Consider the following 23,845-nt stretch of genomic DNA (forward strand, 5'->3'; position numbering starts at 1 on the left):
ATTGTCAATTTAATGAATACTCTGACAATGTTACTAATAGTGCCTGCATTTTTGTCCATTAAAACAGGACTGTTATGGTTTCATCAATCAAGTCATAAATCTGAGGAGGAGGGACAGGCTAGCTCTGTCTTAAAGACATTCAGAGATTATGTAAGCTTAATCAGCAAAGCTAAAATATCATTCATAGATATGTTAAGTCATCTAGGTCAGAGGGATATAGGCTATCCATTGTTGTTTTGCCCAGCACAGGGAAGGAGGTCGGAGGAAACCATTTGTATAGCATACTTGCTTATCTATACATCACATGCTAAAATGAACATTTACCCTATTCCATTTGGTCACTCAATAATGTGACTAAATGTGACCATATGAATTCGCTGCTCTCTCATTTTCAATTAATAGAACGGTCACGTCAGAGTAACTTCTAGCTGTAAACTTACTGTTGTGTAACAGCATTTAAAGCAATAACTGAAGAGATGTACAGGTGACCAGCATTTGAAGGAACCCCAATGATGTGTGATGAGTCTTTACAGAGAGCAAACTAACTAAAGCCCATACTAGAGGGAGATATGGAGAAACACTTTTATGATTTGTACTTCATATTATATCATCTTAACTTTTTGCATTAAATACATTCAGGTCATGTAAAATTGAAGCTGGCGAGGACTCTGAAAGACTAAAAGACAAAAATCAAAGTTTCGTCCTTTAACTGTTTTTTTATGCATCTGCTAAGAGCTTTTAGAGATCTTACCATCTCATTTCCACTGGTGCCCAGCAATATTTTTATGGAACCACCAGAACAGATCATGGACCACATTATAGGTGTTGTCTTCAGCAATATGGGCACAGGCAGCGCAGATGGGCTGTGTAAATTCATTGTGTGTTGTTAGAAGATGAGGTGTAGCTCTGAAGTATTTCCTCCATGCAAAGAAACGCATATACATGTCTTCGTTCTGATTCAACTGATGCAGGTACTCAGCCAAAGCTTTTGGATTAGGGAAGTCATCCACATGGATGAACGAGTCTGCGGGAATAAACTGTTCACAGTTCTCCCTGGACGCACCTAAAACTACTGGCACAGTCCCACTGACCATTGGTCCATTTAACTTTTCTGTGATGTAGTCCTCATGAATAGAGTTCTCAAAGGCCAGGTAAAATTTGCAGCTAGCAATGGTAGAGTAATAGTCTTCATACCTTAGAAAAGTTGCCCCTGAGACAGCTTGACCATATACTTTCACATCAATATGCTTCTTTAGTTCATGGTAATAGTTCAGTCGGGTTGATGCACCGGTCCCTGGAATGTTATTGCTTGCAATCCAGCAAACAATTTGTTTTTTCTGTGGAAGCACAAATTGTTCCTGACTTCTCACAATGCTCAGTTCATAGCGAGTAGTAATGTCTAAATCTCGTCTGTAGGTCAAAGTGAGATTGAACAATCCATCCAATCCAGCTTTTCTGGCAGTGTTGGTTGGAGATTCAACATTGTACCAGATCCACTTTTGGAATGCTGGTCGTGGATCCTTAGGAAGATTGTTGAGATCCCATGCGATGGTCTTATGATAGAAGACAACTCCATCTGCAGCACGGTACAGGGAGCGATCATCTGTGAGAACGCAGCTGTCTATGTTGAAATAGGTTTTGCAGTCTTTGAAGTCAAATTTGACACCCTGCGGCCACAACCAGATCAAAAGAATGGGTTTCTCTGGCTTTGCCACAGTCACATTAGGTACCTTTGTGAAATAATTTGGACAGACTGTGGATGACTGATTGCCAATGGAGTATAAAAACAGCGGCATAGTTATCAGTACACAAGCAGCAAAAACGATGTAGAAAAGCACTTTCTTGACGTCAGTGGTCGTAGAAGTCATTGCCAACTGTAATGCAAAATTACATAGAATAAATCATTCACACAAAATGCTGAAGTCAGGTAAAACTAAATTCAAGCTGGAGAAATATAGTATATAAATATAGTACATAAACAAGAGAGGCTATAAGGAAAGCTAAAAAAAAATCAGTTAAATCTTTAAAGATTGTATACTGCTCAGCCCCATGACACTCAGGTCTTCTCCTTACTCCTTACAGCCCTCCACTTTTAGCTCAGGCTGATGCCACCTATTAGCCCTTGTCAAGTTCCACCTTTCACCCATTTATCTCAATTTTCTGTTTTTATCTGTTTATTTTATTTTAGTTCATTTTACTTCTATTATTTTATTTTTGTACATGTGTCTTCCATTTGTATTATGACCTTTACCACATTTTGTTTTCATTTGGTTTGTTTATCTATTTTACAGTTTTTCACAATTGCTAAAACACTAAACACCATTCTCTGAACCAAATTCTCAGTTGCCTGAACACATTTCTTGAATCGATTCCCCTTTTGGCAAAACCTTTTTTTGGTAACCACAAGTGGCAAAAGGTAAACACAAAGAAACACGCATTAAACACAACTCAAAATTGATCACACTTGTTTCAAATGATGTGACACAACCAATATTTTAGAGTGTAAACTTGTTGCTGAACAGTGCAGGTTCATATCAACAATGAACAGAATCAGTGAGGCATTCAGAGTACATTGTAGGCTGTAGACTGCAATCTACTTCTCATTTACAGTATTGAAATGCCTGTCTTTTCCTGTATACAGGTTTTCACAATTTGAAACCTTCCACCCTTTTCTCAAAACTGCACATAAACCCCCATTCTAAATACTTTATGTTTACTGGATTTAATCTTGAGTGAATGTTGAAACCGATTCAAGAAATGTGTTCAAGCAAGAGTTTGGTTCAGAGAATGGAGTTTAGTGTTTTAGCCATTGTGGAAAAACTGTAACGTATAGATAGCATTTGTGCTTTGTTTGTGTTGACCTTTGCCACTGGTTATTATTATGCATCACATGTGCATCACAATGCAAAATGTGTTTTATTGCATGAGAATGTCTTTAGAGTTTTGCAAAAAGAGTCTGAGATCTGCAAATTGTGTTTCATATGTGAAAACCGTTTAAGGTTTTGCCAAAAGGGTGATCGAGAAATATGTTCAGGCAACTGAGAATTTGGTTCAGAGAATGGAGTTTAGTGTTTTAGAAATTGTGAAAAACTGTAATAGTTTTTTTATGAGATGTCAACATCATGGAGTAGCCTAAGTCAAGGTCCCTAGAAAAAAAACATAATAATATCAACATAATAAACATACATCAACAAAAAACATGGGTAAAAAAAACATGGGTAACACTTTATAATAAGATGCCATAATAATAGCAAACTAGTCATCACCTAACCCTTTGTTAAAATTTGTAAATTGTTACTGAAATATCTATTTGGCAAATTAATAGTTTTCTGTCTATTGCCCCCACAATCCAAACACCCACCACCCCCAACACTCACACATATGGCGAGCCTAATGTGAACATTTATTCTGATATCTTGATATCAAACATAATTGTCATGTACATGTAAGCCATTTTTGTCAACTAGTTAACTAGTGAGCTATGTTTATGTGAACTAGTTAACTAGTGAGGGCCAAGATATGCACACTAGTTAACTAGTGGGAGCCAAAATGCTCACTAGTTAACTAGTGAACACATTTTTTGCTTCACTAGTTAACTAGTGAGAGGCAGATATGTCCACTAGTTAACTAGTGAGGGCAAAAATGCATACTAGATAGCTACACTGCAAAAACTGCTTATCTAACAAAATCTAACCAAGTGTTATTAATCTTATATCAAGATAAAAAAAACTAGTTGGTATTGTTTTCAGTATAAAGAGACTTACCTAGCGCTTTCTTGTGAAATCATTTGACTTAATTTTAAAAATATTTGACTTATTTTAAGACATCTCATCTTGAAAACAAGCAAATTTGTCTGCCAGTGCGTTAAGCAAATTTGTCCTAAAAACAAGCAAATTTGTCTGCCAGTGCGTTGAGCAAATTTGTCTTGATAAGACTCCTTAAAATAAGTTAAAGTCTTCTTAAATTAAGTCAAAATGATCTTTTGAGAGGGCGCTAGGTAAATCTTTTCATACTAAAAACAATACCAAATAGATTTTTTAATCTTAATATAAGATCAATAACACTTGGTTAGAATTCATTTTTTGCAGTGTAGATCAAGGCTTTTGGGCCAAACTAGTTAACTAGTGACAGCAAAAAATGTGCACAAGTTTACTAGTGAAGGCATAACTCACTAGTTAACTAGTTGGAGTAGGTCAATGTCACTAGTTAACTAGTGAACATAAATGGCTTACTAGCTAGCTAGGTGATGGCAGCAGGCTCACTAGTTAACTAGTTGATGCATCCTTTGTCCAAACTAGGTCATAAATGTATACTAGTCAATTAGTTGAAGACAAAATTCATACTAGTCAACTAGTGGCGCAGAATTCAAATTAGGAGGCGGTGAATTCTGGAAATTGAGGCATTTTATTGGCTCCCTATGTCCAAATAGAACATGACAACCAATCACAGCACAGAATTACACAAAATACCACCCACAACATTTGCATGTGGCACACAAGTTAACATGCTGGCCAAAGGAACTTTAGCTAGTAAACTAGTGGCTTCATTGTGACACTTACATGTAAACTAGTGAAGGCAAAACTGCTCACTAGTTAACTAGTGAAGACACAAATGCCCACTAGTTAACTAGTGAGGTCTAAAAAGTGTCACTAGCTTAAATGGACCAATCAAAATCCTTGTTCCGCCTTCTTGATTTGCATGCAAGTGTACGACATTGCGCACTAGTTAACTAGTGGCCATTGTTACGTTCCACTAGTTAACTAGTGGCACAAAATGCCAGCTGTTTGTGTATTTATTCAAATTCCACTAGTTTACTAGTGTGAGGGGCATTTTTCTCCTGTTAGTTCACTATGGACAGTGTTTTGTCCTCACTAGCTAACATGTAAGGCTCAAAATGCCCTCTACACTGCAAAAAATGAATTCTAACCAAGTGTTATTAATCTTATATTAAGATTAAAAAATCTATTTGGTATTATTTTTAGTATGAAAAGACTTACCTAGCGCCCTCTCAAAAGATCATTTTGACTTAATTTAAGAAGACTTTAATTTATTTTAAGGAGTCTTATCAAGACAAATTTACTCAACACACTGGCAGACAAATTTGCTTGTTTTTAGGACAAATTTGCTTAACGCACTGGCAGACAAATTTGCTTGTTTTCAAGATGAGATGTCTTAAAATAAGTCAAACATTTTTTAAATTAAGTCAAATGATTTGACAAGAAAGAGCTAGGTAAGTCTCTTTATACTGAAAACAATACCATAGTTTTTTTTTATCTTGATATAAGATTAATAACACTTAGTTAGATTTTGTTAGATAAGCAGTTTTTGCAGTGTGTCTTGTGCGCACTAGCTAACTAGCGAGCTGCTTCACTGCCACACATGCAAACTAGTGAGACTTCAATTGTTCCACTAGTTAACTAGTGGACAAAAACAGTCAGCTTGTTTCTCTTTTTAGGTGTAACTAGTTAACTAGTGAACAAAATATACATGCTATTAGTTAATTAGCAAGGCCCACAACACCCTCACTAGTAAACTAGAGGGTATTTTTGCCTTTACATGTTAACAAGTGACCATTTTGGCATCTCACTAGTTAACTAGTGGGGCTGAAATGGCCTTCACTAGTTAACTAGTGGGCGTTTTTGAGCACACTAGTAAACTAGTGACACTTTTTGCACCTCACTAGTTAACTAGTTTAATGGAAATTGCCATCACTAATTCACTAGTGGGTGTTTTGGTGCACACTAGTAAACTAGTGACACTTTTTAGACCTCACTAGTTAACTAGTGGGCATTTGTGTCTTCACTAGTTAACTAGTGAGCAGTTCTGCCTTCACTAGTTTACATGTAAGTGTCACATTGAAGCCACTAGTTTACTAGTTAAAGTTCCTTTGGCCAGCATGTTAACTTGTGTGCCACATGCAAATGTTGTGGGTGGGATTTTGTGAAATTCTGCACTGTGATTGGTTGTCATGTTCTATATGGACATAGGGAGCCAATAGAAAGCCTCAATTTCCAGAGTTCTCCGCCTCCTAATTTTAATTCTGCGCCACTAGCTGACTAGTGTGAATTTAAGCTTGAACTAGTTTACTAGTATACATTTATGACCTCACTAGTTAACTAGTTTGGACAAAGGATGCATCAACTATACCACTGAGCCTGCTGTCATCACCTAGCTAGCTAGTAAGCCATTTATGGTTCACTAGTTAACTAGTGACATTGACCTACTCCAACTAGTGAGCAGTTCTGCCTTCACTAGTTTACATGTAAGTGTCACATTGAAGCCACTAGTTTACTAGTTAAAGTTCCTTTGGCCAGCATGTTAACTTGTGTGCCACATGCAAATGTTGTGGGTGGGATTTTGTGAAATTCTGCACTGTGATTGGTTGTCATGTTCTATATGGACATAGGGAGCCAATAGAAAGCCTCAATTTCCAGAGTTCTCCGCCTCCTAATTTTAATTCTGCGCCACTAGCTGACTAGTGTGAATTTAAGCTTGAACTAGTTTACTAGTATACATTTATGACCTCACTAGTTAACTAGTTTGGACAAAGGATGCATCAACTATACCACTGAGCCTGCTGTCATCACCTAGCTAGCTAGTAAGCCATTTATGGTTCACTAGTTAACTAGTGACATTGACCTACTCCAACTAGTTAAAGCAACACCAAAGAACTTTTCCTCTGTCGCACGCATTTGCTCATCCAGCACCAGCTTTGCAAATAACAATGTCCACAGACAAGGTAGAATATGTTGCATGATTTTATGAAAGTACAATGTATTACAACATTAGATGCAAGTCAACTTTGTAGTTTCTCATGTCTCATTCCATCGAACTACAGATCCGCTACCCGATCCGGCAAACTTACATAGTGCGGTTATCGCCGATAGAGGGCCAATGCGAAAGCGAATGCAGGAAGTGCCTTTCACCCTGTTACGAGTTGATGAACCACTGAAACGATTTTGGAAACATTATTTTAAGGTACAAAAAACTCATTGGTGTTGCTTTAACTAGTGAGGAGTTTTGCCTTCACTAGTAAACATGTGCACATTCCTTCAACTAGCTGACTGGTATGCATAGTAAAATATAGAAGTCTTTAATAGAGCATTTATAGAAGCATTTCAATGTCCACTAGTTAACTAGTGAACACGCTGAGCATTACTAGTTAACTAGTAAGATATGAAACATATGAACTAGTTAACTAGAGAGAATTTGGGTCTTACTAGTTAACTAGTGGGCATTTTGGCTGTCACTAGTTAACTAGTTCACACAGAAATGGCTCACTAGTTAACTAGTGGACAGAAATGGCTTGCATGTACCTGACAATTATGCCTGATATCAAGATATCTGAATAAATGCTCAATCGGCTTGCCATACACACACAATCTCTACACAGCCTAAGCCACAACCCACCTCCCCAATCCCTCAATAATCCCTCCCCAATGTCCAATATGCACTTTACATCTTTACAAACACAATTTCATTGCATTTCTTACACCAGTTACTATGGTGTAACTATTATCTTGTGCCAAATATATATTTTAGTAACAATTTCCAAATATTAACAAAGGATTAGGTAATGCCTAGTTTGCTATTTATTATGGCACCTTATTATAAAGTGAAAACTCCAGTAAAACACTCACAAAGGCTGTTATGTTTACAATTATTACACAACTACAATTGTTGGGCCAGCAATGTTGGCAAAAATTCTAGTTGGTATTGTTTTCAGTAGAATGAAACGTATGCTTTCTCGTAAAATCATTTTACTTAATTTAAAAGAGTTTCACTTATTTTAAGATGTCGCATCCTGAAAACAAGCACATTTGTCTATCAGTGTGTTAAGTAAACTTGTCCTAAAAACAAACAAATTTGGCTGCCAGTGCGTTGAGCAAATGTGTCTTGATAAGACTCATTAAAATAAGTTAAAGCCTTCTTAAATTAAGTCAAAATGATCTTTAGAGATTGCACTTACGTGGTAGTGAGTAGAGGGTCCCTAAAGCCAAACCGAAGTATCCCGAGGTCTTTATGTGGTCAGATAGAGAGTCCAGAATGAATTTCATCAAGGCAGTACCTTTCCGGAAATGTTGCCATCTCGATTGCCAAGTGTGCTCTTGAAAAACATAGTCCAGTCCATACAACTTCATTTCAATTTCAAAAGAAATACTGGACTATGTTTTTTTTTTTTTTTAACGGCGACGAAATTGTGAATTTCCAGAGCACACTTGGCAATCGACTCTTACCGACATTCCCCTAAAGATGGCAGCAAAGATGGCAACATTTCCGGAAAGGTACTGGCTTGATGAAATTCATTCTGGAGCTTTTTTAGTCAGGGGGCCAATTCTGAAAAGGGCTTCCGTTAAGACTTTTTTAGACATGTTTTGGTACAAGCTGTCACCCTATTTTTTTTTTTTTTGGTAGAAGACACCCATAGGTAAGATATTAGGGTGGTTGTCAAGGTGATTTTTTTTGTGACTTGTATAAGCAATTTCAGGCCAATCTTTTGGTTTCCTGCTCAACACTACATGCCAACAATAAATGTTGAATATCTCCACAACCACCAAGGACCATATACATAATAAAGGTATCAAATGAAAGCTAACACTCATGGGCTGAAAGCTAAAGCACACAGTGAACTGCTTAGGTCTGTGCATAAAAGAAAGAATACATTTGGCTAACCAGAAAAGTATCAGCAGGGAATGTCTAATAAGGGGAGAACTTCCACTCTCAGAAAACTTCCGGTTCTGAACTGGTTGCAGTTCCTTCTTTGGTTCCACATGAGGGCGCTCGCAGGCGAGTCCAGAATGAATGGAGGTCTATGGAGCTGTACCCCTCAAAATACACTTTTCTCGGGTTATATTGTTTTTTCAAGTAACTTGAATATTGTATTCAAAAGGGGAGGCAAATAAAATACACTTGGTTGAGTATTATATTTTTTAAAGTCACTTAATTGCTCTAAAAAGCCTTTCAAACGTGTCAATGATGTCATTCATTAGCACAATGCTAGCGTGTCATGAGCAACAATGACCCAACCTGTAAGAAAACGAAAGGACATGACTCCCGGATTATTTCACTTTTGATTGATAATCCATATCCATTTTGCGAAAAATAAAATAAAATCTGAGGGTTTCAGTCGTTAAATAGGTGAAAACAATACATTTAGCCATGTAGCTCCATAGGACCCCATATTTTGGCCTCGCCTGCGATCGCCATCTAGGTGAACTCTGGTGAACTGCAGCCAAATTCGGTATGTATGGAATTAATAGAGAGTGGGGAGGCTCTCCGTAGACGGGCTCTGGTATTAGGGGTTTGCATGGCGTGTCATCAGATCTGGAAGTCGCCATATTGGAGATACTCGCCTCATTAGAAAGCATTAGGCACTGAAGTAAATCCCTAACATCGTCAAGGAAAATGGTTAATTATCGCCGTGTTTCAGGTTGTACCAATAGGTCAGACTGAGAAAAACATCTGGTGTAGGTATAGACTTCCAAAATGAATGTGATTGAACAAATATGATGTATGATTTCTGTTAAAATATCAATGCATTTCCGCTGAAGTGTCTATTATATTTTAGTTTTATATATTGTGTTTTCAATGCACATTATAAATAAATGGGACATTTGTTAAGATTTATATCGGCTTTTTAGTTTTTTAGCAAAAGTATTTGAACAAGGTGAGACTGGTGAAATGCACCTTACTGCTGTGGTGTAGTCTAGTTAGCTGTAGTGGGTATACTGTGATCAACCCCAAATGTTAATACCTATCCTTGCCTATTTTAAGTGGGTATACTGACATGGTGATGCTTTTTAAGTGGGTATACTGCATAGTCCTGCATATAACGTAGACTACACCACTGCCACACTGAACAAAGGATTTTCTGTGCATGGATGTTGACCGGTTCTTGGCCCCTCAGCGTATGATGTGGCCCCTTTGTGGCCCCTGTCTCAGAAAAATCCTAGAACCGCCGCTGTACTGTGCAAGACAGCGAGCCAGACTTTCTAGACTTTCTGCCAACAAAACAGTTAACCATGCATGTAGCCTAAGGAGTGTCCAAGGTTAGCCATTCATGTTTGGCTTGTTATGATGAGCTATTACGGTTGTTTTGTTGACACTACAACAGGTTAGAATGTGAAAGCCGAAAATATTGTAGGTGTGCCAGACCGACGATTGGATATCACAGGCACACCCGGGCAGATATGGTTATGTTATTTAGCAGACAAAAGCGACATACAATACAACAACAATACAAAGGCAAAGTATCCATGGCTACGCCCAAGGGCCACCAGACACTATAGATATATAAAATGATTAAAATGTGCACTGTCCAACTTGATCTAACTATACTGTGTAGCCTACATAATCTGATTTTAATATGTACATTTAACATTTATTTTCTATTTGGTCTGTTATGAAATTATGCGTTGACCCATTTAAGCACAGCTCAGTTTTAAGAAACTTAAATATGTGCATGCTTAGCATTTTGTGAAAAGAAATCATTAAGGCTACATTGACAACCTCTTAACCGTGAGCTGCATGTATATTATCTGATTCTAATATTTACAGATATCTAGGCGATGTAAGCAGTTCAGTTTTAAGAAATGTTTAAAGCCGAAAGACCATGTTGAATTTTGCTACAATTTATTTCAAAACCGGATTACTCTGGAACAGCTAACTATACACGGGAATGCATTACACCTTTGTGTTTGGTAAGGTCTGCTGTTTATTCTGATATATGGTTTTTCATGTGTTGCGTGAAGAGTGTGTAGGCCTATTCCACCAAGACGAATGGATGTGGAGATGGGCGCAGAGAATAATTATTACATCTCTTATTTTTCTCGCGAACTGTTTATCACAGCAAATAGTGGCTATCTAGCACCGTTTAAAACAGGGGTCTCAAACACCCGGCCCGCGGGCTAAATCCGGCCCGCGTCCTGCCCAATTCCGGCCCGCGACGTATGACAAAATAATAATGTAATCCGGCCCTTGAGGCTATTAATTGCGACAAACAACGATACTGATTAAAATAGACGATAGATCCAGGTACGGTGACAAATCTCATTTGTAGGCCTACTCTGCTCCACTATGTGCAAGACATCCATAGCTTGATTCAAACCCAAAATCGCTGCGCAAAGTTTTCAGGAAATACTTGTATTACACGCGAGAAACACAAAGACGTGCATATGTAATGACGCGGAAGCGATGCAGGCCATAGTGTTGCAGAAATTGAAGCAGAAATTAAGCAGAAATAGGCCTACACCAAATCACGTGCGATGAAGTCTTAGGTAAGCTATGTTATTCACCTATTCTAATTCTGAAGGAGAATATCCTTTTGGAGATTATGATCGATCGTCTATGACAGTGATAGTCACGGTGCGTCTGTGAATGGAGGTGCGTGTATACAACGGTGTCCACTAAGCATGCCCAGTCTGCCCAACATAGCTTGGAGGTTGCAGTGGTAATCGTGATGATAGTGTCCGTAATAGATGTGGTACAGACAGCAGGGCTAGTAGAAATAGGGCTCTGAAGAACTACAAAGTCACCCGCAATATGATGCGAACTTCTGGGTACTGCAGATTACCCGCGATAGGAACTGTTTGACCAGAATACTTTATTGTAGGCCTATATTGTTGTAATCTATACTAAACCACAACATATTAGGTGTTGGTATACATCTTAGGTGTTTTCCTGTTAATTTGTTATGTGGGTAATATGAAAAAAGGAAAGTAAACCTGCTTAAATATGTTCATCCAGTATTTACTGAAAGGTGCATAATTTGAGGTGCTTGCCATCCAGTGACAAATTACATGGGTAAATTTACCCCCTTCATAAACTTTTGTTTTACTCAAAGATTTTTACATTTACAGTAGGGCTTCATCTCTGACCACTTTCAAGCCATGGCCTTTTGAAATTTTGATATAAAAATCCAATGGTGTTGCTTTCTGAACCCTGATGCCTAGTTTGCCAGGTTTAAAAAAGTTATGAGAGGAAATATTTTTATTTGGTGTGAAACACACACACATACCTGTTTTTATGTTTTTCATTTATTTTATAATTTGTATTAATATTTATTTTATCATTATTTTATTTATAAGCTAAGGTTGCTAGCATAGGTGTCTAAAACTAGATAAAAACACTTGCACTTTCTTTTTGCAGTTTTGTGTGGTATTTGAAAAAAAGAACATGCATTTTCAGAAATAGCCGGCCCTCCAATCAGATGACGTTGGCAGAATTGGCCCCCAGCTCATTTGAGTTTGAGACCCCTGGTTTAAAAGCTGAGAAAAGGCTCTTTCGTGTGACACATGTGTGATGAGTAGCCTACTTGTCGAGGAGTTCAACAGAGAAGAATGGGTGAATTTGGACGCACTTCATATGCCGAAGTGAAGCTGAACCGCTGCGCAATGCTGCGCAGGAGACTGCGGCTCACTGGTAGTTATTATAGGTAACTTCAAATCAGCGCGATTTACCCTTATAGGCTACTGCACATTACAAGATCTGTACGAGATGATCCGCAGCACTGAATATTGGTGGGGACATTTCAGTCGTAATTTGATATTGGTGTGGACACGTCCTTTGGTCCCCACGCAAATTTACCCCCATGGCTACGCCACTGCTTTGTGTAATGGAATTGGTGAGTCTTGAAGTCTTGGCTAGGCTTGGCTAACTACGCTTGGCTCTTATGAGGTTCAGGTGGGCAGAAATAGTTCTACCTATTTCATTATTAATGTAAGGAATTATTAAGGATTATTAATGTGATTATTAATGTGAGGGGTTAAATATTAATACTGGATAGGTTGTATGCTTGTACCAAAAAGTGTCCGACAAAGTTTTAATATCAGTTTTGGCCCCCTGACTACTAGGCCTACTTCACATAGCGTCAGGCACTCCAACGGAATTGGCAACATACATGCAAAACTCAGCCCCAACAAGATATGCAAAACTATCTCAGCAACGGAGAAATTAAACTGGTTCAACTGGTCTCAGAGATATGAGGAAACATTTTGTGTGTATTCGCATGTTCGCAGAGGAACAGCACCTATTTTTGCGCAGCGCTAGTTATGTATTTTTAACTGGAGATGTTCAGGACTCTGAACCGCACACCGCGAATCTGCCAATTTCTTTCTTTCCTTTACCGAAATGCATTAAATGAGGATGAGATCGAAGGTGAAATGTAGAATAAGAAAAACAGAAATGCTTCGGACTTGGTGTGCAATTCCTGTGCATAACTTTTCCAAAGAAACTACAGTGTCTGAAGCAGGTGCTGTGCAATTTCAGGCAAACACTTGAAATTGGTATTGAGAACCAATGAGTTAGGCTAAAACAACTGCATTATTTACTGTATTTAAGCATTTGTGACCTATAGACCTAGTGCAGTAGGCTAAGTTATGTGTATCTCATCACTTACCATTTGCTGAGAAATGCAATGTGTGGTCAAAGCAACAAACACAACAGTTCCAAAGCTGGTCTATAAATGTCCTGGAAGGTGTAGGTAAATCAATGCCACCAGCTCCTTCACATTGCCACTTATAATCAGCTCTGGTATTCAGGTTGTTCCCGTTGCAGAACAGGTCCAACGAGGAGGAGGCACTAGGTCAAGCCCCACCTCTCTCCTCGCCATGGGCGTAGATTTGCGTGGGGACCGAAGGACGTGTCCACACCAATGTCAAATTACGACTGATTTTATTCTCTGCGCCCATCTCCACATCCATTCGTCTTGGTGGAATACACACTCTTCACGCAACACATGAAAAACCATACAAAACCAGCTCAAGGTTAAGAGTTTGTCAATGTAGCCTTAATGATTTCTTTTCACAAAATGCTAAGCATGCATGTATTTAAGTTTCTTAAAACTGAGCTGTGCTTAAATGGGTCAATGCATGATTTCATAACAGACCAAATAGAAAATAAATGTTAAATATAGCCTACATATCTGTACATATTAAAATCAGATTATGTAGGCTACACAGTATAGTTAGATCAAGTTGTTGGACAGTAGCACATTTTAATCATGGATAGTTGGACAGTAGCACATTTTAATCATTTTATATATCTATAGTGGTTGGTGAAAGAGTTGAGTGGCTTTTTTTATAAGCCTTTTATACAATACGTATCGGTATCCGTTTTTAACGTGTAAGATACGGCTACATCAATACGTGAAGCCCCTTATCGGAAAAAAACTGAAATGAACCGGTCGTTATATCGATTTACTTGTTATGAATCGGTTAACAACATTTTCTGCTCGCTCAGACTCTCATTTACGTTCCAAGCAGCGCGTCCGTCCCACTTCCGGTTTTGAAACTACATGTGGTACGGAATTGTGGGTAATGCAGTTCGTTTTTGGTTACATTCATTGCCTAAAGTTGTCAAATGACCTCATTACCCATACATCTACTGCAACTTAAGCATGTGACAACTTGCACTCGGTCGGCTTTTGTTTTTCGAAATCCAGCGCGAAATTAAACACTTATAGCATTCCTAAACAGCAACTATAGTCTGTAGAGTAGCCTTACCTTTGATGAAGGGATTTCCTTAATGTTAAATAATAATTTGGCCCTTGCTGCTAAAACGATGCACAAATTATTAGCCAATGATTTTGTTAATATTCACTCAGACTTGTGGCATTATAGGTTTCTGCATTAGGTCTACTTTTGGAACAAAATAAGCCCAGAGAGTTTTGATTTGTAGACCTATTTTATTCTTGTAGGGTAGGCTAGGCTATATAAGAAAAGGCCAAGAGTTTCTTAAGCACTTTTATTTTGGTATTGTCTTACCTCAACAAGGCTACAGCTCCATGAAAACAATCAGATATAACTATAAAATCTGTGAAAGATCTATAAAGTCTATAAAAATGTATTTTTATGTTGTATTTGGCTGCTGTGTTTGACTGAAATGTAGACTATACTTTTTTCATTTCAATACAGTATATGAAACAAACCTCAGTTTAGATAATCATATTCACACATTTTTTTTGCCTAATTGACAACCGTGACCATGATAATTGATAATATAAAATTAATGTGCACCATGAGCAAATGATAAAAAATCTTTCAGAATGCTTTCCATTCTTGAACTGCATCGAATCGTACTGAATCGTTTTTTATAAACATGTATCTTTTCTTGTATCGAATCGTGCCCATGTATCTAGATGCGAATCATATCGTCTTTTACATGAGAGATTCACACCCCTAGTACTAATCGGTACTTCAAGGGTACAACCCCAGTGAAAATTTAAGGTGGTACAACTAAAATATATGCACAACCAATAAGTACATTTAAATGTTTATTCTGGGGGATATTACACACAATACTCCACATGAATACAGGTACAATAAATGTTAACATGTTCATATTAAAAACACATTCATATCAAAACATCAAAGTATCTTATATCCATATCAATATACATATTCACGTAAAACATGTTATGACTCTTAATGTAAATGTAAATAATAAAACACTTTGGTTTACAATATTTTGCCTGAGTAGCCACATTGTGTTTATATGCAGAAGGAAAAAAATATATTAATTTGCACGATAGCACTAATAACACCTTTATATGATCTATAAAATACCAATATTTGAGTTAGTAATCACTCCAACAAACCTTGTATGCTTTCAAGTTCATGTTAAAGGAATTATCCGGAGTAAAATGCACTTTAGATCAATTTACGGATGATTGGGAGTACATACGTTGAGTTGACATCAAAATCATGTCATTCGGATGTGTTTTGAGAAAGTTCGATTTTACCGTTTTTAGTCAAAACTCATTTCGCCGCTACAAAACGCTATTTTTATACCTCTTCTACAGTTCCAAACAACATTACACTTACGTGGTAGTGAGTAGAGGGTCCCTAAAGCCAAACCGAAGTATCCCGAGGTCTTTATGTGGTCGGATAGAGAGTTGAGAATGAATTTCATCAAGCCAGTACCTTTCCGTAAATGTTGCTGCTGCAGCTGGCGTCTTTAGGGGAAAGTCCGTAGGAGTCGATTGCCGAGTGTGGCGTAACACGCTCTGGAAATTCACAATTTCGTCGCCTTTTTAAAAAAAATAAAAAATAGTCCAGTCCATACAACTTAATTTCAATTTCGAAAGAAATACTGGACTATGTTTTTTTTTTTTTTTTTTAAAACGGCCACGAAATTGTGAATTTTTTGCCTTTGCCATAATGTGCAACGTAACGCATGCGCTATGTGCGCACACTCACAGTTATATATATAAAAAAAAAAAATGCATTGACCATGGTGACAAGAAGTCCTCCCGGAGTTGTGCCTTTTATCATTACTTTCAGTTACAATAACTTTGTACACAGAGGAAATAAGCGAACAGCTACATGCAAGGTGCGTGGCAAGGTGCGTGGTATGTATCAAAATAAAATACTGTATTTTTGTATTTAGAAAATAGCCTACTCAAAATACTTTTCAAGGAAGTATAGGAAGCACTGCAAAAAAAGCTTTTTTTATCCCAAACATTTAGCCTATTAAAACTATATAGTAAAAAACAATACAATTTAGCCCCTGTCGTACCGTATGCAAGTTCATGTAGTGTGATCAGAATTAAGAATAATTCAAGAATTTACATTTACATTGTCATCTAGCTGATACTTATCCAACTGACTGACAGAGCTTTCAATAAATCATAATTGTGTATCTGTGCCGAAATTTGTAATTCAAGTCCAGTGCAGAACTGAATAAGAAAATCACACGGCTATGTATCTTGAAGTTCCAGTATGTGAGAGACTTGACGTGCCTCAATATCCAACCTCAAGTATGCAGCTAATAAGGAAATAGAATTGTTATTTAATTAAACAAGGTGAACTTCTCCCCACTGTGGAATGCAGAAAAGGATGCTACAAGGAAGGGAATTCCAACACACTCAACACCTTACCATCTATTGATGTCATTGTGGTTGAGATATCTGACATTTTTCTGTTGAAGATTGGCATGGAGACAATGGGACATGGTTGCCTTTGTCAGTGTCCTTATGTGAACTTGCAGAGGTAAACTTGCTCGTCTTTACTTGCGTACGACTTCACACCAGTGCTTCAGACCAGAGCTGATGGTTCAGCAATAGCCGTCACTGAAAAGCTGTAAGTGTTGTTGAACACAGCTGTTCTCACATTAGCTGATTGCGATAAACATAAACCATTGTTGCCTAATTACCAATTATTCATTACACCTGTGTGTAGTATCTACTTTTTTTGTGTTTTTCACATATAGTATTTTGCCGTATTTTTAAAATACAAAAATACACACCAATAAAGTATTTTGATACGAAATACAGAGCCATTTCCTTCAACCCAATGAAATACAAATGACAAAATACTATTTTGCATTTGAAATACATATTACATGTTTCAAAAATACTACCCATCCCTGGGAACAGGCAGATTACATCTTTCTAGTCGGCCATATGATGACATTAATAAGAGTGCAATGAGCTGCATTGAGCATAATAAACTGCATTTAGAATTCCAAATCCATATTTCTAGATATTTTGGTAAAAGTAACTTAAAAGTAATACAATAGTAGTGTAATGCCTTACAATTCAGAGACAGTAATATTATAATGTAATGAATTACTTTGAAATGTCAGTTATAAGTAATACATAATACATTACGATTTTGAAGTAACTTGCCCAACACTGATCTTAACCAAATACATTGCTATTGGACAAAAAAAAATCTAAAAGTTGTCTGTATTATTATAATTTGCATAATTTATTATGCAATACTTTTCTATATGTATTTAACATCAATAAGAAAAATACCATTACAAAAAAAACACAAAGTTGGGTAACTTACGTAGTCATTAGATCCTTTAGGAAAGGTAAGCTTACTTCCAAGTGGCATATTCTGCCTTGGTGGGTATCTGTGAGAAGGATTTAACGTTAGATTTACGTTAGACCATTATCAAGCTCTGAGTAACTTTATAACATTATAGAATGGTTCTGAGTTGCTCCCTCCAGCTTCTAACTCATAGACTGTATATATAGAACTGGACAGTGTGGTTGCATTCAGCAGTGTTCTATGGAATTGAAGCCGCCGAGGCGACGCCATCTTGGAAAATTTGCAACCAATTTGAAGTGCGGCTGCGCAGCAGAAGTTGAAGCATGCGCAGTGAAGAGGAGTCGCGGTCAGGCACGCCCACTCAGTTGCCACTCAGCGAGTTAAACACGCCCCTTGTCAAGTGAAACCCGCCCCCTTCTCCTTTCCACAACGCAGGTCGACTCGGCGCCGAAGGCTAGCTGGCTGGATGAATTTTGCGGCTGTGAGTTAACTAAACAGTACAAACAACAATCAGTTTGTTCTTGTCTGGTAAGTGTTGCGTATCAACTGAAAAGTTTTTTTTTTGTCTATTGTTGTTCTGAAATATGTCTAAGAGAGCTTATTATGTTCATTATAAACTGTGACAATTTAGTATGGTGAATACTAATGAGCTAACAACAGAAATACGGACAGCGAATTACATGCTAACGTTAGCAGCTACATTAACGTTACCGTCAACGGGAGGTTAAGTTAGTCGTTGAAGTGAAGATTAGCACACAGCTCCCGTAACAGTCGATGCATGATATACTTGGTTTTATTAGTTGTTGCTGTTTTCAAATATCTCAATCTTAATGTATGCCATCTCAACATGGAGTAACCATTGACTGTACATGGGGATTAATAACACTAGACAGTCAGTACAGTATATGATGTGATAAAGCAACGGTATGATGTGATAAAGCAACGCAAGTTAACGTTAACGTAATGTGAAGCATGGACCTCATCAACCCGTCATGTTAATGTAACTACTAGCCAGTTTGCCAGCGTTGCATTTTTTCTAACGTTAACGACAGACACCTCTGTTAGAGCTACTTCTGTGATGGTAGGTCGGTAGCATAGACTGTAAAAAATAGGTCGGTAGTTGTAGACCGCATAAGTGAATGATCGATAAATGAAACGCCTGCATTAAACACTACGTCAAGAACCAGTCACTTCCCAGGGATATCGGTGAACATTTGAGAAAGACCTTAGTTTATCATCTAACGTCCATGATCAGTCATACTGATAACGTTATTTTTCAAGCTGACGCAAGTTAATAACATTCCCACCGCATATTTAAATGTGTAGTTAACATTAGGTAGGCTGTGAAGTTTATTGCACACATATATTTAATTAATTGGTATTACTAGTGGTGTTGAGTGCCTGATTAGATGTTTTGTAATGTTGTAAAATTGTCTGACTAACTTTATTGTAACTTTCCTTTTTGCAGGTAAGATGGCTGAATGTACTGGAGGTGGCGGCAAGGTGGTCTCCATGGTCTACATTAGTCTGCAAGCAAGGGAATGCCTACGTGAAGTGGTTTGGCTGGGGTGGTCTGAGGTGGCATGTCCTCCTCCTTTCTGCAAGTCCCCTGACATCCATCTCCCTGACATCCTTCTGAAAACACATGACTTTCAATAACTTGCGTGGCACCAAGAAAGGTCTGCCGCTGCTCTGAACCTTCTGTTAATGTGACATCATTCATACTTGAGGCTGTACACATCCCTTTGTTTCTATTTTCTTTATTGATGTCACCCAAACTTCAACTTTCTGTATGCCCCTGAACTCACACAAATTGTAAATTGCAATGCGCCATTTAACCAGTGGTGTAGTCTAGTTAGTTAGTTGCAGTGGTGGGTATACTGTGAGCAACCCCAAATATTATTGAATACGTATCCTTGCCTATTTTAAATGGGTATACTGAGATTATGCTTTTTAAATGGGTTTACTGTGTAGTCCTGTGTATCACGTAGACTATACCATATTAAGGTATTTAAGTATTTATACTTAAATACCATATTGGTATTTAAGTCAGAGGCCATTGCTTAGTATTTAACTGTAGCCTACACAAAGATGTAGACGTTACAAGAATATTAATATCAGAATAATTATTGGTTGATACTAAATCAATATTGAATGTTTTTTTTTAATTTCTTTTGTGTGATATATCATTCAGAATGTTGCAACATGACTGGTCTTCAATCAGCCAAAGAGGACACATCGTAACTCCTCTCCTAGTTACTCTCCATTGGCTCCCTACAGTAGCCAGAATTAAATTTAAATCTCTCACTTTGGCCTATAGGACACTGACTGGATCTGCTCCTTGTTATTTTAATTCAATGATCAAGATATACATCCCCAACCGCCCACTGCGGTCTTCTGATGAGCGTCTGTTGTGTGACCAGTCTTAAACGCTAGGTCAAATTCAAGACTCTTTTCCTCAGTGGTTCCATGTTGGTGGAATGAGTTGCCCAGTGCTCTTCGTTCTTGTGATAGTTTTTGGTCTTTTAAGCACTTCTTATACATTATGGTTTGTATGCAGTAGTACTGTTTTATTTTCATTATAGGCTGTTGATTAATTTGACATTTGTTTATTATTGATATTCTCCTTAATGTAGTCTTACCATGTTATTGTTATTATATTATTGATTGAATGGGCATTATTATTTAATATTGCTTTCCCCCCTCATTTTCATTGTTTATTTCATTAGGCTATTGATTGATCCCTGTTTTAAGTGTTATATTGTTTTGTATTTGTTAAAGGTAACCATAACCATCATCATAATGTAGTATTTTCTTATGCACTTGAAACAAAGAATAAAAATGTTTCTTTAAACGTAGTACCACTTTAAACACATCACACACTGAACAGCAAAGTAGCTTCCTGATTATGTGTAAAATGTTTACAGAGTATCCTGATGTAGTAGGTCCATGTTCTCATATTTTTACAGCTGACATGAAGGCTGCAATATTACATTTTTGATTTATAATGGAGCACCCTCTCTGACTAGCAAGCCTGTGGTAGAGGCATACGATTACAGACATATTGAGAGAGCCTATCAATGAGTTGTCACAGTTTTCAATTTAGACGTATTATTTTGAAATGATGTACGTCTACGGGAGGATTACACATCACTGGCAAGACCTGATCAAATCATACCAATGCAAAATGCTTCTCCAGCAGTGCAATCGCAGGTAACAACGATACCTTAACGCATTTTCAGATACCGCTGTTCTGAGCATACTAAGCATTTGTAACTTTGAATCCCTCCTCACGTTAAGCTATGGTCCAATAATGTGTTCACTAAAACACAAGTAACATTATTTGTCGGGCTGATTCATAAATGGGCATACCGAGGTTGTCGACCTAGCAGGCTAGGTGGCGTTTATTGCCATTTGCAAAACTAAGCAAGAGTTAACGTTAATGAAACTTAACATCGCCTTCTCCAGTGACTTAAGCGTATTCAAATGAAGTTGCAACGATGATGGCGGCAATCACTGGTTACGTTAAACCATTTGAAACAAGTAGGACTGTAAATTATGGTGACTATGGCTAACGTCACTTCAATATAGCAGAGCCCTTTTACTTTACCTATCAACTGGCTAATGCTAGCATGATGTAGCATGCTATGAGCTAATATACTTAGCATCTACGAAAGAACAGCACATATCTTTTTTCACAAAGAATCTGTCACAACTAACAACGATGTCTCTTACAAACAACTACACAATGTATGACTATCAATTTTGTATTTAGTCAGACTGTGATAAGATATAGCCTAATGATAATAACAGCAACACTTATTTAGGTTAGATTATGTGTTGAAATCAGGTGTTGTTAAAATAAGTGAGCGATGACGTGGTAGTGTCTGCAGCCTATTTTTCAAGCTGACGCAAGTTAATAACATTCCCACCGCATATTTAAATGTGTAGTTAACATTAGGTAGGCTGTGAAGTTTATTGCACACATATATTTAATTAATTGGTATTACTAGTGGTGTTGAGTGCCTGATTAGATGCTTTGTAATGTTGTAAAATTGTCTGACTAACTTTATTGTAACTTTCAAGGTGGTCTCCATGGTCTACATTAGTCTGCAAGCAAGGGAATGCCTACGTGAAGTGGTTTGGCTGGGGTGGTCTGAGGTGGCATGTCCTCCTCCTTTCTCCAAGTCCCCTGACATCCATCTCCCTGACATCCTTCTGAAAACACATGACTTTCAATAACCTTCTGTTAATGTGACATCATTCATACTTGAGGCTGTACACATCCCTTTGTTTCTATTTTCTTTATTGATGTTGATGATTGATTTTGAAATGATGTACGTCTACGGGAGGATTACACATCACTGGCAAGACCTGATCAAATCATACCAATGCAAAATGCTTCTCCAGCAGTGCAATCGCAGGTAACAAAGATACCTTAACGCATTTTCAGATACCGCTGTTCTGAGCATAGTAAGCATTTGTAACTTTGAATCCCTCCTCACGTTAAGCTATGGTCCAATAATGTGTTAATGTGTTAGACGTTAAAACATAATGGACAAAGCGTCGTGTCTGCAGCCAGCCAGCTGTCAATCATAGGTGTAAACACGCCCTTTTTAGATTTGTTAATATAACATTAAAAAAAATAATTTCAGCGAGAAAAGAAAAATTGTGTGTATTGAAGCATCTTGAAAACTATTTTTTCGAATAAAAAGTTGTAGATACAAAAATAGTTTTAGGTGAGAAAAGTGACACGGAAAGTTGGCTACTTGGCCATTGAAATACATGGGGATGGGCGGAGTTACACATTGTACTGCAACCTGCAACCAGCCACCAGGGGGCTCTGGACTAGCGCATCTAGCGCTAGTCCAGAGACTAGCGCTTCACTCTTAACAGATGGCACACTGTCCAGTTCTATATATACAGTCTATGTTCTAACTAGATAAGTAATGACAAACAGGATGTTCTGGTGAACATAGGCAACTCAACTAATTCATTTTCACCTAAACAAAATGACAGTGCTGAGAGTGATCATGCTTACTGCATGTATGCACATACCAGGCTTCTTTCACCTGCACTACCGTTGATATTAAACCAGCCTTTCAGGGAAGTTAGCAAGTATGTATGGCTAACAGTGCTAGGATGCTCATATATCTATGGGCTAAGCTAGTTAGGATAATGATTGCTAGTGAAAGTTGGCTTCCACAAAAACGTAACATCGACATGGGAAATGACATGGAAAAGTAGATAAAACACACACACAAATCATTTCCTTACTATTTATCACGATAGTCATGCATTATTGAAGGAGTTTGAACTCCATTTAAAATATCTGAATTCATAGCTAACCTAGGCTAAGTTGCTAGCGAATGCTAATGTTAGCCTTTAAGCCAACAATCTAACTCCATTACTGTAACAGTAGGCTATTTACAATTTACAAACCGAATTTCGATAAATTGCAACTACACCTTACCTCTGAATAGCTTTGCCTCCTCTTCCACAAAGATTATTCCATCCTGCACATGTGTTTTCTCACACCAAGCCAAAGATCGCAATCTTTGACCAAGCTCCTCACTGAAAGTTGCGCCATTCCTTGATGAGTGAGATGAACAACGTTAAGGGGAAAAATAACGGTTGCTCCCGTCCCGAATCTCCTCCCTCAACAACTTTTGAGTGACAGGCCATGTACTTTTTGTAGCCTAGGTACAAATATAGTCCCTTTGCGAAAAGGTACATTAATGATCCAGGAACTGTACATATTAGTACTTTAGGGGCTCAATTTTGTTCCCTTTAAGGTACAGGGTCAAAAGTTGTACCTAAAAGAACAAAAATGTACCCCAACCGTACCGCTATTTTTTAGAGTGTAATGCAATTCAGTGAGACAGTTAGAATGCCTTTCAGTGTGACTTATTTTTGTGGAAAACATGTGCTGGACTGGGCTGCGGTCATATTTTGTACCGCTCTGCGGTACATCTAGTTTTCCATTATTCAGTAATGACTTGACCAAAACAAAATTCAAGTGAATGTAAATATTTTAATAAAAGTGTTCCATTCCAGTGTTAACCTGA

General features: G+C 37.7%; 1 protein-coding gene and 1 long non-coding RNA gene across 2 annotated transcripts; both read right to left on the bottom strand.

Moving 5' to 3' along the window:
- Positions 1-608: 608 nt before the first annotated feature.
- Positions 609-13,487, bottom strand: LOC121715476 (4-galactosyl-N-acetylglucosaminide 3-alpha-L-fucosyltransferase 9-like). The gene is made up of 2 exons (XM_042101260.1): positions 13,397-13,487; positions 609-1,874 (listed from the first exon to the last, which is right to left on the bottom strand). Exons 1-2 carry the CDS (start codon positions 13,397-13,399, stop codon positions 756-758), a joined length of 1,122 nt encoding a protein of 373 aa, XP_041957194.1. The 5' UTR covers positions 13,400-13,487; the 3' UTR covers positions 609-755.
- A 3,550-nt stretch (positions 13,488-17,037) lies between these two features.
- LOC121715419 lies at positions 17,038-23,490 on the bottom strand. The gene is made up of 3 exons (XR_006033599.1): positions 23,251-23,490; positions 17,793-17,859; positions 17,038-17,076 (listed from the first exon to the last, which is right to left on the bottom strand). It is a non-coding gene; the product is annotated as an uncharacterized LOC121715419 (long non-coding RNA).
- Positions 23,491-23,845: the final 355 nt, after the last annotated feature.

The sequence above is a fragment of the Alosa sapidissima genome, chromosome 8 (genome assembly GCF_018492685.1).
Source record: "Alosa sapidissima isolate fAloSap1 chromosome 8, fAloSap1.pri, whole genome shotgun sequence".
NCBI classification, from domain to species: domain Eukaryota; kingdom Metazoa; phylum Chordata; class Actinopteri; order Clupeiformes; family Clupeidae; genus Alosa; species Alosa sapidissima.